General features: G+C 41.1%; 1 protein-coding gene across 49 annotated transcripts in view; it reads right to left on the reverse strand.

The window, feature by feature from the left end:
- PTK2 (protein tyrosine kinase 2) overlaps positions 1-19,430 on the reverse strand; it is a 279,891-nt gene that overhangs the window by 128,402 nt on the left and 132,059 nt on the right. For all 49 annotated transcript variants that reach the window (XM_070221906.1, XM_070221887.1, XM_070221892.1 and 46 more), the window contains 2 exons: positions 18,005-18,067; positions 1,929-1,983 (listed from right to left, as the gene is read on the reverse strand). In XM_070221906.1, coding sequence (XP_070078007.1) covers positions 1,929-1,983; positions 18,005-18,067 — 118 coding nt within the window. The remainder of the gene's footprint in view (positions 1-1,928; positions 1,984-18,004; positions 18,068-19,430) is intronic.

Below are 19,430 nucleotides of genomic sequence, written 5' to 3' on the forward strand. Positions count from 1 at the left end.
CATAGAGGCATCCTTTCCACTCAAGGATCTTCCCATGCCTTCTCAATGCCCACATCAGGGACTCTCCATGTCAAACTGAGTCTTCTGTCCTCCCAACTCAAGAGTATGGCCAACCGGCACCCATAACTTTCCAGAAGGATACAACTCTGCTGTTCTCATGTCCCCCCAAGTGCTCTGGATTTCACCTCCAACCCACCACGCCAAACTCCACTTGAAGCTCTTTGTCCTCTGAATACCATACCCGAGCCAACTCACTCATGCCAACGGTCTATGGGCTACTTGTCAGTGGCAACAGTGTCCCACCCACCTCTGGCTGGTACCCAGCCTTCACCAACTGCATGGCATGTGCTGGAAGAGTTGGTCCCCCACAATTCACTCCAGTACTTCATTAATAGGTCAGGACACTCTAATGAAAATAAAGAAGCAGAGTAGGAACACTGGAAAAAGGGCCCAAAACATTAAAGAAGAGTATACGTCTCCTCTCCTGTTCTTAAATACGTCTTACTACATTTGCAGAGTACTGTATACTTTAAAACCAACACGTGTATGTTCATTTCCCACTAGATTATCAAGAGGCTTTGTGAGAAAGGGAGGGCTATGATTACCTCCCCGCACGAGGCTGAGAAGACGGACTCGGGGGAAAATCCACGACTCTCCTTACAGTCCTAGTCTTGACGGGAAAAAGAGCAAGCAGAACCCAGACATCTGAACACAGGGCTTTTGTCACAGATTGCATTTCATACCAACACTGTGACCCAAAGACAGGCAACGAAACAGAGTTGACTACGTGTAGAGAACAGACAATAATAGCACAATTGCCAAGAAACTCTTGTATGGAAATGTGTCTCAGATTAAAGCAATAAAAACTGCTGAATTTGGCATTTTATCATTCTTAGTAATAAGGATGATGCTCATCATCCTCTTCACACTAGACACCATCTAGTGAGTTCTTTCTGTGTTCACCGTTCCAAGACTTTATACCTGTTAACCCATTTAATCCTCACAAGAACCCCATGTGTCAGAAAACGGTTTTATCCTCACTTAACCGATGTGGAAACTAAAATACAGGAAGACTAAGTAACCTGGCCAAAGTCCCACACAATTCAAGTTGATGAAGTCAGAACTTTCACCAAGGTAGTTTGGCTTCAGAGCAGTATTTGGAGCCATTATGCTACATCTCTCATGACATATGTCTTATCCTGCTTGGGCGTCAGTTGATGGGATGGTCTTCCATAGGGCTGTTCCGGTGTAGAACATGACCTTTAACAGCCACGGTTTATGAACTGCATTGCGACAAGAACTGTGATAAATAACACATATACATTAATCTGTTAAATATTCACACCGACCCTATAAAATGTTATTTTCTTCATTGTAGAAATAAGAAACCAGGCCCAAGACCATGAGACTGGTAAATGGCAGAGCTCATCTGGAGCTGGACTCTGCCTTGACCCATAGTCTGTGCCCTCCTAGCATACTTGAAGATCCTGACATGGATAAGAATGGAGGCTCTGCAAAAGTTACTAATGAGGAGGAGTATCCAAGTAGTTGAAACAGAAGACAGATCTTCAGAATGCGCACACACACACAATCCAGCTACCACTATGTTCTTTCACAAACTGCTGTGTCACAATACCTGAGACTATAAAGATCCAGGTGACAAGGACTACTATGTATGCAACATTCTTAGTTTTGTACTTCGCTGAGTATCACACACAAGAAGTGAAACCATGGTTTTGTGGGGGAAAGCTGTACCTATAAAAATCTGCTTGCCATTAATATGACTAGAATAACTCTTAGTTTCTTAGATTATAACTTTTACACGTAAGGGGGAAAACCACATCATTTTGTTTTCCCAAAGCAGTCACCTCGGGTGAGGTATTTGCATAATGTGGTCATCTGATTATCATAAAGTCAACTCTACTTACCTTGACAGAATCCAGTAAACTCCTAGGAAAAAACCGCTTCAAACCAACATCTTTTCTGAAATATAAAAAGAAACATATTAACAAATAACACAACCAAATCAATTAATGACATTATTGCAAGAATATAAAAGCAGTTTAAATTATTTATTCTTCTATATATTATTCAGGAAGGAAGTATAACAAAGCTCCAATTCACTAGCATATTCACAGAAGGGGTGGGACAAATTATTTTCCAGATGTGCAGAAAGCATCAATACCAGCTGGTTTAAGTAGAAAGTCTTTTGTCTTTTTTTAACCCTTATTGTTGAAAACTCTTCTATAATATTGCCTCTTTGAAAATTACAACGTGTAAATAAACTCTTTTTTGAACATTGCTTGAGGGTTGGCCTTGCAACATCAGTTCCAACTGGGTAATGTTGCAGAGAGAGCAGACATGTAGAGAGAGCAGACTTGTAGAGAGAGTAGACTGGCCTGATTAGGAAACTCTTTGGGATACACCATGGAAGTTTAAAAAAAAAATGTCTTGGATTAATCCTAAAAGCTGACTATTTTTTAAAACAAGCTTTTTTGATTAAAAGATTCATTCCATTGATGGTTTATCATCTCAGTCTCACACAGCAAACAAAAGAGGGAAATTAAGTGATTTGCCTAAGGTCAAAAAGTTGTAAGTGTGGAACTATTGGAAATCGAGAGATTTTCTTTAGGTCAGGCTACAAAATTATTCATTATTATCAAGAGCCTCAATGCACTTTGGCCAAGGAAACAGATAGGAAGATGGCTCATTCTTTTTTTCTTCTTTGGGTACTAAGTGACCCAGGTTTTTGGCCACTAGATGGCAATCGTGCACTGGTAAAATGAAATAAAGCCTTTCTAGACATTAAGGAATGTCAGGAGACACATGGAAAATAAAAAAGGACTAAGGAGAAAAGCGAAATACAGGTATGTTTTCAGAATTACATAAGGAAACAATAAACTAAATATAAAGTATAAAAAAATAACAAAACAAGTGACTTCATCTATAACTGAAAGCTGGCATTCTAAAAAAACCACAGAAATTGTGTCTGAGTTTACCATGGCTGATCTTATATCCAAACATTTTCATTCCCTTTTCTACAATCTGACTACTAGTTAATACCTAACCCAATGAACTCCTTGCTAAATCCAAAATTGGTCTCGGTTCTCCTTTTTTATTCTGTTATTACTATGCTCGCTACATCCTTATAAAATTCTTTCTCGGTTTCTATAACATACTGTTTTCTGCTTTTACCTGTCAGTGAATTCATAATCCTGGTTTTCCCACTTATTTTTCTAACCACACAAACCCTTTCGTTTGTAACTTCCTTATCTTTTCAGAGCTGCATCATTTACTCTGATTAGAGGATATGAAGACAGAGAAGTGTCCACCCAAGTTCTTCCCTTTCTTGTTGCCTCCTAAAAAGTCAGGGACTTTGCATTTCAGGAATTTTGGTGCCAGCCACTATGGGAAGTAGTAAAATAAGCACATAAAAGAAAAACACCTGAGAATCTTTAAGGCACTATTCCTGAGCATTTTCTTCCCTTCTTTCCTTTTCCGGCAACTATTCCGTAATTTTTTAAAAAGCACTTTATTTTCCTATCAGAGTTCTGGACTGGAATCTTGGCTTTGCCATAAGATGGATTCGGCTATTACTTAACACTTGTAAACCTCAGCCCATCTATTCGTAAAATAGGAATGCTAATTCCTACTGCACGCGGCGGTGCTAAGGATGAAATAAGAATGTAAGTCCCCAGAACTCTAAGGGTGTAGTTTCCTTTCCTCCGGAAATACTGCAGATGCCCCTACTGTCTGGTGAGAGTTTGATCCACATGCCTGACTACCACTGTTTTGCGCAGAGGGAGGCATGACTTGATTCTGCCATTAGCTGAACACACTGTGGGGGTGAGGGGAGGATCCGAGCTGGAAGAGCAGGTGGGAGGGAGGCTCTTTCAGGAGCCCAGGGAAGAGAGGGTGGGAGGATGGGCAGCAGTGGCAGTGAGAAGCGGAGAGATTCAGGAGGTGTTTAGGAAACAGAGCCCAGAGTGCTGAATGACTGGACACATGTGAGAGAAACGGGGATCAGAGATGACAGAGTGCTGATGCCATGCACCGAGAAGGAGAAGGCTGGGGGTGGCTATGGGGCAGCTACCAAGAGTCTGTTTCAGACATGTGGGGGATTTGAGCAAGGTACACAGCCCAGTAGGGATTTCAAGGAGGCAGCTGGCCACGAAAGCCTTTGGATGAGGGAAAAGAGCAGGAGAAAGGAGATGTCCTCTTCCTGACTATGAGACTGGCAGTTGGCATTAGTCAACCCAGTTATACATTTATTTTTCTTAGTCAAGTGGAAAGCAAAGAATTTACTGTACTCATTTCTGTCCCAAATGGGAAAATTAACGATGGACCAGGAAGGTTATGTTTCAAGAAAATGAGAGAGCACGTATTTCTTTGTGAAAATAAAGCCTATTACCAGGTATTACTTTTACTTTCAAGGCGAAGACAACCCCATTTGAACAAAAAAAACCTAAGGCCAACTAATGCTTTAGCAAGTACGCAGTTTAGTTTTTTCCAACTACTTTTGAGTAATAATGGATTTTTAACATTTGTCCATACATTAGAACTCTCTTAAATGGGACATCTGGCAAATGAGAAAATAAAAATGAGGCTGAAGTACACAAAATCATTGGAAAACTTTACCAGCAACACCACCCTTGACACATTTCCATTAATTTAATCAAGAAAAGCCAATCTACTTTAGGCTCCTTGGTGGAGGATGCTGAGAAACCCCGCGGAGCACCTGAGGCGCTGTGCTCACAGTCTGAGGGGGCCTACAACAGACACCTGAAGTGAACCCTCAGGACCCAGGCAGGGGCGTGCAGGCGGCCCGTCTTTCACACGTGCTGGGAGTCCGACCGGCTTGTGACGTGCACTCTTCTCTGCAGTGGTTCAGCTTCAGCTCCACGGGGCTTATACCTCCTCTGAGCCCAAACTCTCCACAACTGGGAGATAATGCGAATGAAACAATAAACACTACTGACACAGCGTGAACAAAACACAACTACTGGCCTTTGTCATGAGGCAATTCTTTACTATATAAATAATTGTCAAAGGGTAGATTCTAAACTCCTGTAAACGCATTTGACAAAAATCTAGCTTATATAAAGCTTTTAGAATACTGTCAAACCTCAACACTCAAACCCAAGCATTAGGTTGTTAGATTCCCAAATGAGTTCAAAGGAACCTTTTTAACCCTTGCACAACTGATAAGATACTAATATTAGGTGTGAGCTGTACTGTCCACTACAGTAGCCACATGAAGCTATCTGGACTTAAATTAGTTAAAATCAAATTAAAAGTCTAGTTCCCAGTCACATCAGCCACATTTCAAGTACTCAGTAGATTCATGTGGCTAGTGGCTACTGTGCTGGCTGGGGCAGACAGAACACTCCCACCACTGCAGACAGCAGCACTGGGCAGCGCTGGGCTACAGCAATGAACCTAGGACTTCGGGCCCCTGACTCTCTAGGGCTCAGTGCTGTGGGCCCAAAGGCTCCTCAGTAAGGGCAGGAGTTGGTGAGATGGATGGATGCTGGGCACAGGGGCTCAGCTACTACAGGGACAACCACACAGGCTTCCTGCGGACCGCTCAGCAAGCCTGGGAGGGAGGCCCGGAGAGGGCGAGGAGGGCATCCCACCACGACGCAGCAGCAGCACAGGCAGCAGATGTCACAGCGGGGAGCTGAGGCAGACAAGGAGTCCTGGGCTGCGGCCACCTGTCCGTAGGCAGCAGACAGCTTCTAATTACTATTCTTCCTACTTTCTCTCAGGATTAGCAAAAAGAGTTTCTATCGTCTAGTCTCTAAGATTCAAATCATTGTGGTTTGAAGCTTCCAAGAGAGCAAGGCTGTACTCACCCACTCACAGCGGCCCCACATTAGACTAGGGGCAGAAATGCTACTGTGAACAGCTGACTGTGCAAGAGCACGAAGTGCCGTCAGATAACACACTCTCAAAACCGAGACATTCCCTTGGTGAGAGGCAGGGTTTCTGGGACTTAAAATCATACATGTGCTAACTTTAACCAGATTTCTAAATTAATGTTTAATTTACCTCTGTCCTTCGAGTGAAATATTTAGACCTCTGCTGACTGGGGGGCCTTCCTTCTCTTTCCCTTTTGTTCAGCCTCAAAGCTTTGCCTTCCACGTCTCAGCGCTGATGACTGTCACTTCCTTGCAATCCCCTTTCACACCACACTTGCCCTTCAGAGCGGTCCAGGCGAGAGGGCCAAAGGGCGGTGCTCGCTCCACCGGGTGTGGGAGGGCGACTGGCCCAGCAGTTCTCAGCACCGCAGCTGTCCCTGCCACCCGGGCTCCCCTGTGCGCCACAATGAGCTCTCTGCACGCACTCAGGGGCTGCCTGGATACTCCCAGCCCGCAGCCTTGGCCTGCACATGTGTGTTCACGTCCACAAACCCCTAACACAGGAGACTTCTAGAGGCCTGAGGCTGGAATAGGCTTCATTTACATATTAAAAAGTAATTAAGCTTATTGTAAGTGAATTCTTACATCAAGGATAAACATTTCTCCTTCAGCAATACTTCTGAGAAGACTCTGGCCTTGTCTGTTGGCTTTGTTTAATACATTGTAGACACAATTCCTCAAAGATTTAAAGCCCAAGTGAAAAAGCAACCAAAACTGACATTAAAATATAACTAAACGGTGTGCTTTCATGCAGTATCCCTATCTTATCCTCACCCCAAAACTCTCAGAATTGAGTATCTTCAATTCAAAAATACCACTGAGGTACTTTAACCTCTAAATGATCCTTTAAGCCTCTTAAAAACTGGTAAGCATTAAAATTGTCTACGTGCAATAGAGATTTCTATTCGCTCCTTAATGATATTCTCTCCTTCATGCTGGATAATGAAAAGTTGTCTTCTGGCCAGGTACAGTACTGCATTCCTCTCTTGTAGCTAGGTGTGGTCACGTGACTATGTCTCGGCCAATGTTTCACAAAGGGAATGCACTATATACACATTTGTGTTCTTCACGGGGGAGAGTGCTGTGGAATGTCCATCTCTCCCTCCTTCTTGGGGCTGGAATACAAATGTGATGGCTAAGGTCCAGCACCCATCCTAGGCCATGAGGAGGCATGCTACAAATGATGGAATGGCAAGATTAAAGGAGCCTGGCACCCTGGTGATGAAAAACACCGACTGCCTGGGAATTGATGTGTATGAAAGAGAAAGGACCTTCTATCTTAGTACCACTGTCAATTTGTGCAAAATCCATCAGCATACCTTTCTTTGATATATTATTATAAGCCTCTAAAGAAAGTACTGGATTACTATTGACAAGACAGACAATGAAAAACATGAAAATAATACAAAACCATAATTAGCCTAGGCTAATTTTAAATCACAAATTTATTCATTCAAGAAATATTTAGGGAATACCTAATAAATGTCAGATACTCTGCTAAGTGCTGGGAATACCGAGAGGTCCCCTACACTGATGTAGCTCACATCCTAGTAGAGGAGAGAGAGTTATACAAACTACAGCAAAATACATTACACGTAAAGATGATTAAAAATGAATTTCTCAAAAAGGCAAACCACTTGATAAGGAAATGAGCAGAATTAAAAAGTCAGTGGTTCATTTAAAATAATTTCACACTGTGGTTCTGTAGCTTGGAGAAGAATCATTGGTACATAAGATTCTTCCTTCTGCAATATCACATTAGGAACTATAATTTTAATACTGTATTATTGGCTTTTTGGTTTAATTTGCCATCAGCAATGCTATTTTTAAGCTTGATGACAAATATTTTTCTTAAATATCTGATCTGACCTCCTGTGACAGCTCCTTCTTCTCCCTTGCCGCTGATTTACAAAAGATGTCACTGACAGTCTCGTGTGTTCCACTCCAGTTTGTTCTCTGGTAGTGGGAGCCCTGAGGACTGGCTGAAGTTCCAGGGCCAGTGGAATTCACTGCCATTACTTCCCCTCTGCCTACGGAAAAGATCTGTTGGTTCTACCCAGGTTTAGGTGGTTTAAAAAAAGAAAAATACAGAGGTTTCTAGACAGTCCTTTTCCCTCTCTCAAAAGTTGAGACTCATTATTTTTAGCATAATTCAAAATAGCTATTTTGAAATGTGGTAAAGTTGAAGGGATATTCTTCTTTAGGCTGTAAATAACTGCGACTGTCTTTAAATTTTCTGGTAGAAACTAAGCAACTATAAGGACTATTTCATAATTTTTCTCCTTATTATCAAGGAAAAAGAGAACCATGAAAAACTGATAATGAACAAGTAATATTCTGCATTCATGTATAATTCTTTTCTGTACTGAGGAAATACGTAAATTTCTAAATGACTCCAAGTTCCTAATAAAAAGCAGTAGGACAGAGTGATGCTGAGCCCCCCACGCCCTGCCCCCTGCCCAGAGGCCCTAGGCTGCCAGGCTCCTGCACAGGACAGCCATAACACCTGCAGGGCCAGACTATCCTCTCAGCCTGCACCACTTTTTTTTTTTTTTAAGATTTTCTTTTTTCTTTTTTTTTTTTTCCCCCCCAAAGCCCCCCGGTACATAGTTGTGTATTCTTCGTTGTGGGTTCTTCTAGTTGTGGCATGTGGGACGCTGCCTCAGCGTGGTCTGATGAGCAGTGCCATGTCCACGCCCAGGATTCGAACTAACGAAACACTGGGCCGCCTGATACGGAGTGCGCGAACTTAACCACTCGGCCACGGGGCCAGCCCCGGCCTGCACCACTTTTAAAGCCCTGGCAGCAGCCTTTTCAACAGATGCGGTGGAAGACAGAACCGAGGGAATAGCTTTAAACTATTGAGAAACTGTAACAATCTAGAATTGTTAATGGAGTAAAGCTCTCTCTCAAAAACAAGGGTAAAATAAAGAAAATTACAAGATGACAAAAGCAGAATTTTATCACCAAAAGACATATATGAAAGAACTTCTAAATAATATACTTTAAGAAAAAGAAATCTGATACTAGAAGAGAGGCTGAGCTGGAGCAAAGACTGTTTAACCAACACAGGGATAAACAGGTAGGTCTGAAGGACCCTGTCCCACACCCCCTTCAGTCTGGGGGGATGAGCACCGGGGCTGGTGGCTGCGCAAACCTGCTCGGGGACTTGGACCTGAGGCTGCCTGTAAGGTGGGATGATGCACCTGGCACTCGGGCCCTGAGCTCGCACCTGAGGGAGGCTGGAGCTGTGCCATTCCCTGGCTCTCGTCAGAAGCCACAGCAGCACAAGTGAAGCCCCTCTGGAGCCCTGCGCATTCTATCTTGGGCCACCAGGCTTGGATTCAAGCCACCTGGGGGCTTGAGAGTCAGAGTAACAGCAGATTGACACAGTTCGTTGCCCCAAAGTCACTGTCAGATACAGAACATAAAACTGTGCGTGAAAAGCTAGAAGAAGTAAACCCCACAATCACATATGAGCATGCAACAAGAGGTTACCAGGAATGAAAAGCAGATGACATTACAAAAAATGGAACTTCTAGAAGTGAAAAATGTAAATGGGGAAATGAAAAACTGAATGGACAAGGTACGACAGAAAGGCACTACGTAAGGGGGAATTAAGGATTTAGAAGACAAACCCAGAGAAACTATACACACAATGCCACAGAGAGAAGTAGAGATGGAAAATATGAAAGATGTTAACAAATACAAAGGTCGAAAAGTATATCCAGTTGACAAAGAGAACGGCAGACACTTTCCAGATGAAAAACGCGAATCCGCAGAATCAAGAAGCACATCTTGTTCCAAGCTGGATTTTATAAAAAGAAATCCAAGTCTAAGACGTGGGTGAAACCAGAAAAGACCAAAAATAAGGAGCTGATCTTAATAGAAGGAGCAACCCAAAGATGCATCAAGAGAGACCTGACGACAGCCATAACGGAATGTTCTCTCTAGAGAGCAGAGGAAATGCAACAATCTGAATAACATATTTGAAGGAAAAGGAAAAGAATGTCTAAGCAGGAACACAATAAACATGCAGGGATAGCCAAAAAACAATGTCTGTATAAAATAATAACAGTATCTAATATTTGGGGTTTAAGTAAAGAAAGAACTAAAATAATGGGAGAAATGGCAAGTAATTTGGAAGGAGATGGGGAGAGGTGGGATGTCCCAAAGTCCTTGTGTTGTTTAAGAGAGCAGGAAGGTAATTTTAAAATCTAGGTTTGGTTAAGTTGACACAGAAAATTAAAATGCAAGGGTAACTAATAAAAGAACAGAAATACTTTATAGACTTCCAAATCATTAGAGAATAAAACTTGGAATAAGAAAACCAACTAAGAAAAAAAAACCCCAAACCAAATCAAACCATAGATATACACAACCCCAACCCAAAAATCAAAAAAATTTAAGAAAAAAAGAAAGACGGTAGAAATAAAGATAACACAAGCCAGTCCAAATAAATTAATACATTGTTCATCCTAATAAATATAAATGTATTAACTCTATCAATTAAAAAGATTTAGCAAACTGGATTTAAGAAATCCAGCTCTATGAAATTTATAAGAGAACACACCTTAAAAAGTATAAAGACATAAAAAAATTAAAAGTAAGAAATGGAAAATATAAACTAGGCCAATGCTAACCTAAAGAAGGCAAAACAGACTTTAAGACCAAAGAAAACCCAAAACAAAAAAATATTATCAGGCATACCAAGGATCTCTAAATAAAGACAGAAGATTCAATTTACCAAGAAGACGTAAGCATTCTGTTTGGATGTTTAATTTAAAAACTTGAAAATATAAAGCAAAAATTAATAGACCTACAAGAAAAAGTAGCAAAGCCACTATCATAGAGGGAGATACACACCTCTCTTAATTATTGATATGTCAAGAGAAAAAATACCAGTAAAGACAATTAACAAGCTCGATTAGAAAATATATTTTTTAAGCCACACTGAAACATTTATAGAAACTGATCACACACAGCAAATACAGGCACGTACCACATGGTAACATTTTGGGCAACGATGAACGGCGTGAGGATGCTCCCATAAGGTCAGTGCCATCTGGCCAACGTGTGCAGTAGGCTGCACCATCCAGGTTTGCGTAAGTGCACTCTGTGATGTCTGCACAATGATGGAATCAGCTAACAACACCTTTCTCAGAACACACCCCCACTGTTAAAGTAACACAGGACTGCATACCAAAATGTAAATACTTGCAGAATCTAGGGGGTAGAAATACACGTGTTCACTGCACAATTCTTTCAACTTTTTGTATGCTTGAAATTTTATCATAAGATACTGGAGGGAAATGATCTTACACTAGTTTACACAGAAAGTCTCAACAAAAGCCAAAGAAGTTCTTACCACACAGACCACTCTTTCTGATCATAATGCAACTAAGCTAAAAGTTAATTTAAAAAGATAACATTAAGAAAAACCTAGGGGCTGGCCCGGTAGCGCAGCGGTTAAGTGTGCACATTCCACTTCAGTGGCCTGGGGTTCGCCAGTTTGGATCCCAGGTGTGGACATGACACCGCTTGGCAAGCCATGCTGTGGTAGGCGTCCCACATATCAAGCAGAGGAAGATGGGCACAGATGTTAGCTCAGGGCCAGTCTTCCTCAGAAAACAACAACAACAAAACAAAAAGAAAAAAAAAAGAAAAAAGAAAAACCTACACATTTTGGAATGTAAAAATATAAATGAATCCACAAAAGTTTTAGAAAAAACATCACATCTTAAAACTCAAGAATCAAAATGAAAATAACTGATAGATTTTACTACATTAACAAAAGAAAAACTTCTGTATGATGAAAAGCCATATAATCATAGCTGAAGGACAAAGACAAAACAGGAAAGAACATATAGGACATATATTACAAACAGGGTTAACATGACAAAGACCTCAATATTAAATTAAAAAAACATAAATACATTGGAAAAACTGACGAAACTACAGCCAATTTACAAAAGGAATAGAAAATGTCCCATATATGGAAAGGTGTTTAATATCGAGAGTAATCAAACTAATGTGAATAAAACAAGCTATTCGTGGCCTATCAGGCGACAACAAACAACAAAAAAAATGGCAACACTGCCTTATAATTGTTATTAACCTGAACGTCTCCCATTAGGTGACTGATCAAATGCGGTATTATATATCAATTTGATGGAATAATATGCTAATGTATATTTATATTTAGTCACATGGAAACATCTCTTCAGCATAAGGTTGAATAAAACAGCAGGATGCACGTCTAGTGTCGTTACTTGTATATTAAGCTACATATTTCATTGGCACATGTGTACTAAAAAGGGGGCTCTAAGAATATTTACAAAGACTGCAGGTGGTTAACACTCGCTGATGCGATTGGAAGATTCCTCCCTATGTGACAGGGAGGTCTCAATTTTCTCAGCTAGAAGGTGTTATTATCCTTCTAAACAAAGACATTAAAAATTATTTTAAAAGGGCTCAAAATTTAGTTAATAGATGAACTCTGATATTCTTTTATATGATTTTTTTCTTAAAAATACTCTTCGAGGGGGGCTGGCCCCGTGGCCGAGTGGCTAAGTTCGCGCGCTCCGCTGCAGGCGGCCCAGTGTTTCGTTGGTTCGAATCCTGGGCGCGGACATGGCACTGCTCATCAAACCACGCTGAGGCAGCGTCCCACATGTCACAACTAGAAGGACCCACAACGAAGAATATACAACTATGTACCGGGGGGCTTTGGGGAGAAAAAGGAAAAATAAAATCTTTAAAAAAAAAAAAAAAAAAAGTTCAAAAATACTCTTCCAGGGGCCCGCCCTGTGGCCTAGTGGAGATGAACTCTGATATTCTTTTATATGATTTTTTTCTTAAAAATACTCTTCGAGGGGGGCTGGCCCCGTGGCCGAGTGGTTAAGTTTGATGCACTCTGCTTCAGCGGCCCAGGTTTGTGGGTTCAGATCCAGGGTGCAAGCCTAAGCCACTTGTCAGCCATGCTGTGGCGGCATCCCATATATAAAGTAGAGGAAGACTGGCACAAATGTTAGCTCAGGGCTAATCTTCCTCAAGCAAAAAAAAGAGGAAGATTAGCAATAGATGTTAGCTCAGGGCTAATCTTACTCACCAAAAAAATAAATAAAAATACTCTGAAAAAACTCTACACAATTTGGTTTTCATTATGACTGACAATCATTCTCTCCTCTGGATAATGATTACAATGATAATTATGGGCAACATTTATTCAGTGTTGGACAGTAATATTAAGCTCTTGACATGGATTATCTCCCTTAACTCCCCACATCAACCCAATACGCACATAGGCACCACCCCCCCTTTACAGATTTAGAAACAGACATCGAGAACTTTGCTAAGCCGAGGTCAATAAGCAGAAGAGCTAGTCAAGGGTGGAACTGGGACTAGAACCCAGATGCTCTGCTGTAGAGCCCGCTCTATGAGTCCACCTCTCACCTCACACAAATGTGCGAGTTCACACAATTTATACAATTACAAAGAACCACTACAGTGAGGCAAAGGCATAGGAATTGAGAAAGAAGGTGCAGCAAAATGAGCAGCGGAGTTTCATGGAAATGCAAGTCTCAAATTCCCCCTTCTCTTCCTTAACTATCATGTTTACTTAATTTAAATATCATAAATATATAAGAACTAAAACAAAACAGCCACTTCAAAACAACAGAGGATTCAACTTTTCATTCATACCCTCTAGGAAGACGTGTCTAACTGACAAAATCACGCCGTACCTATTTCTCCTATTTGCAGGTAATAACCACCGCAAGCCCTTACTGATGTATGGTTAATTCCCACATGCTCCATTTCACTGACCCCCACGGAAACTCTGAGGTTTTGGAGGCACTGATTAATACCCCAATTTGTCCTCCCCCATATGTCTATTCTCCTGTTGCCTCAATTTCTGTAATTTCTAAAAATAAGCCAAATTTACACCAACTTTAATGCAATTTTTGACTCTCATTTCAAAAACATCCTCCTCTCTCCAAACACACCATCCACCACCCTACCTTGATGGATACCTGCCTGTTCTTGCTGCATTGTCAATGGAGATTTCATTCCGACACTCATTTTCCTGTAACCCTGTCCCCTTTTAGAGTACATCTGGCTCACTTCATTTCTGTGACACCCCTGGCTCTCACACAGACACTGTCTTTCACGTTCCTCCCTTGGCCTCTCACAGACACAGGGCAGAATACAATTCACATCATTCTTCCTCCCCAGTCCCTGCAACAAGACAGGCTTCCACAGCAACCCTGAGGATGAGCACAGGTGTTCCTGGCACCCTGTCACTCTGACTCTGCGAGGTGATTCATAATCCAGGTCACTGACCTAGCACTCCTCTTCTGACTTCACAGAACTACTCACCACGGACTGGACCTTTTTAGATCGTCATCTCTAACTATCTGCTGGCTTTTTGCCTCCTCAGTTCTCTCATCATTTTTTTCAATTGAGATAAACTTTTTATTTTACAATAGTCTTAGACTTTACAGAAAAAGTGCAAAGATAGTACAGAGAGATCCTCGAATACTCCCCACCCAGGTTTCCCTATTGTTAATATCTTGCATTACTATGGTATATCTGTCACAACTAGTAAATCAATATTAGGATATTATTACTAATATACTCTATACTTTATTCACATTTTATTAATTTTTCCCTATCATCATTTTTCTGTTTCAGGATCCAATTTAATCATCACATCTCCTTAGGCTCCTCTTGGCTGTGTCAGTTTCTCTGACTTTCCTTGTTTTTGATGATGTTGACAGTTTTCAAGAGTACTAGTCTGGTCCAATTTTGTAAAATGTCTCTCAACTGGAAATTATCTGCTTTTCTCATGATTAGATGGGAGTTATGGGTTTCTGGGAAGAAGTCAATAGAGGTGAAGCGTCATTCTCAACAGATCACATCAAGGGTACATTCCACCGTGCCTTATCACTGTTGATGCCGACCTGGCTCAGCAGGGTAAGGTGGTCTCTGTCAGATTTCTCCAATGTCAAGGTACTTTCTCCCCACACCCACTTTCCATTCTTTAGAAACAAGTCACCAAGTACGGCCCATACTTTAAGGGTGGGATTTTATGCCCTGCCTCCTTCGGGGTCATAACTACATAAATTGTTTGGAGTTATTCTGTATGGGAATTTGTCACTTCTGCTTATTTATATTAGTATGGACTCACGGATATTTACTCCACACTCTGGGCTATAATCTAAGACTGTGTCATTCATTGTTGCTCGCATTGTCCCAGATTAGTCACTGGGAGCTCCTTTAGTTGGCTCTTGTGATGCTTTGACAGAGCCTCACTGTTTGGTTTTTTGAGCACTTCCTCTTTTCTGGCACTACAAGATGCTCTAGCCTCATCTAATATTCTCCCTCCCCTCCCTCAAATCAGGCCTTTTCCCAAGGAGCCCTGGTTCCTTTTATTTAAGAATGATATTAGAAACCAAGATCTAAGCATTTGTTACTATCAGAGATTTTTAAGGCTGTTGGTATTAGCGATGTACAACATATGAAATAAACCAACATTTCTCCTTCCTTTTTCATTTAAAAGACACAAATGTTCCCTCAGAACTGAAAATCAACAGCCCCAAACAACTTATCCTCTTCCCCTTCAAGCATGCAACTGTTTGTGTGACTGACATCCCCACTGGCCCAGGACGGAAAACCAAGAGTCCTTGGATTCCTCCTCCCTTGCCTTCTTCACCCAAATTTCACCAGCCAGCTGGCCATGGAGACTCTGACTCAGGTAATCTCCATCCCATGGCCACTGCTATGGTGCCTACGACAGAGCCACATTCTTTCTTAAATGAAAAGGAGAGATGCAATGATTTCTTGGTTCCCTGCTTCCATTTTTAGCCTTCTTTAATAAAATTCCAATCTCAAGAACATGGAATTCTCAAACAAATCTCCTCATACCACTGTCCTGCTTAAAACAGTTCCATGAGTCAGCAGTGCTCAAGGACCAAGTCCTGGAGACCATATGAGATGGTAGGAGACTGTTCAGGATGCGGCCCCTAACACACACACTCCTCTCGTCCCCTACGGGCAAGATGTTCTATCCACAACAAACTTTTGGTCTTCCAGCCATTATCTGATCATTTCAGGTGCCGTCGCAAATACGGATCTCTGTTCCCCTGTTGGCTCGGCACATGCTCAGTAACCTCCATCTGCCCACGCTCCTCTGAGACTCAGAGGTGGACAATACCTCCCCATGAAACCATTGCGGACATCAGGTACACACCCTCTAGAAACTTCTACTTTAGTTCATAGTACATTATTTTATAATTTTGCTTAATTTTACTTCTGAGAGTCTCCCTTCTAGCTGTTAGGTTCCTGAGGATGAAAATTTTGTATTATTAATTTCTGAATCTCCAACTTTAGCTGCCAAGGGCTCAGCAGATGCTCAATAATGTTTGTTAAATGAACTAATGACTAAAGAAATAAATGGAAAAGGAAAAGAGAATCAACCAAATAAGCAAACAGGGACAACTACTCTTGTTTTTCCTGAACCTGCTTTTGAACTGAGGTCAGATCTAGTACTCATCTAAGACAAGGCCCTCAAGGATTCCTTCAATTCTGGTCATCTACACTTTAAGCACTAAGAAGAGTCTTTCACGCTGAAGAATGTGTCAATTTTAAACAAAAATCTAAACCACAGTGAATGTTAGTTTTGTTTTGCTTCTTTTTTTTAATTAATGGTATCATTACTTCCATGCCATCAAGTGAAGGGCAGGGAAATTCTACTTAAAGTAACTCTACCTAGTAACATTTCCTAGTTGATCTCTAAAATTTTTCGTTCAACTCCAACCAATTCCTTTTTGTCCTTATCTAACCCGTTACGAGACACAGTAAACACGACAGGTATGTTCATAAACAGACAATCATAAGCATTTGGGGAGTGTCCATCATGTGCTGGGCACCGTCAAGAGTCTGTGCTATCCCAGCATATCGCCCTCGGAAGTCAAGGGACGGATCAGCCTTCCGCATACTGACAGGACACACTGCCTAGGTCGCACTCATTCACTCGTCACAACTTGGCACAAAGGAGGCTCATGTAATTACAAAAAGTAACCGTCATAGCTACTACCACCAGTTATTATTTCAAATAGCTGTACCTGCTTTATAACAAATTTCCAAAAATATTTATTTCTAGTTTTATTTTTAAATGACCATAACTCCTCTGCAAAATCTTGTTTTCAAAATGGTGGGATATTAAACTTTCACAGTGTGGTAGTAGTTGGGCTGACCTAGAAAGTCCAAATAAAACCCAAGGCCACATGGAGTCTCTACTACAGGAGAGCAGCTATGGATAATCTTTCACTTTACTTTACCAACGTATTCCAACAAGCACAAGGACTTCAGGAACAACATGGTCAGAAAAGAAAGTGCTGGCAAACAGTTGCACCACTGCTAATAAAAATAAAACTGACTTTTACTAGGATATAACAAATATCGACTCTCTTTTGCTAAATCAGTTACCGAAAGATGAAGAGCAGAACTTCTAGCCTCCCAAGACGTAAGCTCTAGCTTGGCTTATCTACATTTAAAACAACCTAATATGACAGTCTAATAGACAAATTAATTTCATTATTGGAAAAGTTTTCAGTTATTCTAAATTTTCTGATACATGAGCAACAAATAACTCCCACATCTCCACTTTTTTTCACTAAGAAAAAAATTCCATAGTGAGATCATAAAGAGAATATAACTAATAATTTCTAGGCAATTTCTAGGCAACTCTATAGTTCAACATAAATTAGAAGTGAAACTTTCATCCCAATGATTAAATCTACATAGATAAAAAAGTTTATTTTGTATGTATTAACATACCACAGACATTATGAGCCTTAAGACATTTATCAACAAATTTAAATTTTGCTTATACAACTAATGTCATCAAGAAATCTTTTCTTAATTAAGACTCCCCCTCTTCCAGATATAAAAGTTTTAGAAATGGCAGTGTTTCAGATTTACTATTTAATTTAAGTAAAGATAAACTGATAAACACTACAGCTGGCAGAACATCCGGCTCTGAATACTTGCAGGTGCAGCTTAGGGCGCGTCATACTCACTCTAACACTTCATAGTTAGACTTCTTCTCCAGTGCATTGCCCCGCATCTCCCAGTACGATCGCCTAAAACCAGGGAAGACACAAATTTACAGCTACGCATAAGGAAGGCCTATGCTGTTAAATGATAAAAACTGCAAGGGGGGGCGACTTAACTACTTTGTGGCTCAGCCACAAACATTCAGATAAATTATGAATACAGAAAGAATGTGATTCACAGCATTATTCCTATATCTCAATGAAACATAAGTCAGTTAACACAGATCTTGTTTCTATTTAACACTCTCATTTTCCCTTTTAACCTGAAGCAGGTCTGGCTTTTTGTAAAGGTGAGAAACAAGATTCCAGTTCTAAAAGAGAAGAGCTACATTTGCTGTGTCGTACTGCATCTTTTCTCGAGGGACAGCACAGACGAGCAGAACAGCTATAGGAACATCGGACCGCTGCTGTGGCCAGGTGTGGCCCACACCTCCTCCTGTGGAGGCGCACCTGTGTCAGACAGGTAACAAGAATCACAGCAGGCCCGGCCCCATGACGGAGATGCCAGGCTGCTGGGGAACAGGTGCTGCCTACCATTCTGAACGTTTACAGCCTGCATTTTACCTTTTTACTCCAAATTACATGTTCAGGCAGTTTCAGGTCTTAGTGGAACCAAGTCCTTTCTCTACAAAACCTGCCACAAGTGGGTGGGATTCTCTCTGCATGTACACAGCATCTCACAAAAGAACAAGGTCTGGATTCAGCTGCTCTGGGATACATGGATATTACAAATCATCTGATGTAATTTTATAGGAGAATGCACAGTCAACAAGACTTTGTTTCAAATCTGTCTGGAATAATATGAATACTAGTTTTGCTTTTTAAATTTGTTTGACGTTTTTCTTTGGCCTACTTAAAATGGAATGTACTAGATTTAGATGAAAAGTAAAAAAGAGCCCAAAAGAGTCACTTAATTTGTTCGCTTGCTTTCTATTCATGTGTGGGGGGCTCTGAAGGGGTCCTTAATTTGTCAGGCTTTTCCTTCAGAGTCCAAGACTTGAATCAGTGACACTGAACAAAGGTGAAGAGGAGAGGGGTAAACATAACGTGGGAGAGTCTAGACTGGGAAGGAGGAGAAAGTCATTTAGAACCAGGAGCGGAACCACTGCCATTCACATCGGAGCTCACGCTTCCCGACTGCTTTTCCAGGTAATACATTACAGTACTGTTTGTAATAGGAATAGAATGTCCAAGGATCCTTTCCAAGCTAGAACTGTGAAGAGGGCCAAGAGAGGTGGTAGGAACATGAAGAGACCAGTGAGAGGGACAGACTTAAGAGTGAAAACCAGTGTTAATGAAGAGTTGAGTTATACTTCATAATCTTTGGGTCCTTGTAGGAACTGTTACTTAATAGCTTTATGCAATATAAAAAATAGTATCTCCGGGGAAA

This window comes from Equus caballus, chromosome 9 (assembly GCF_041296265.1).
Source record: "Equus caballus isolate H_3958 breed thoroughbred chromosome 9, TB-T2T, whole genome shotgun sequence".
Classification (NCBI taxonomy): Eukaryota; Metazoa; Chordata; class Mammalia; order Perissodactyla; family Equidae; genus Equus; species Equus caballus.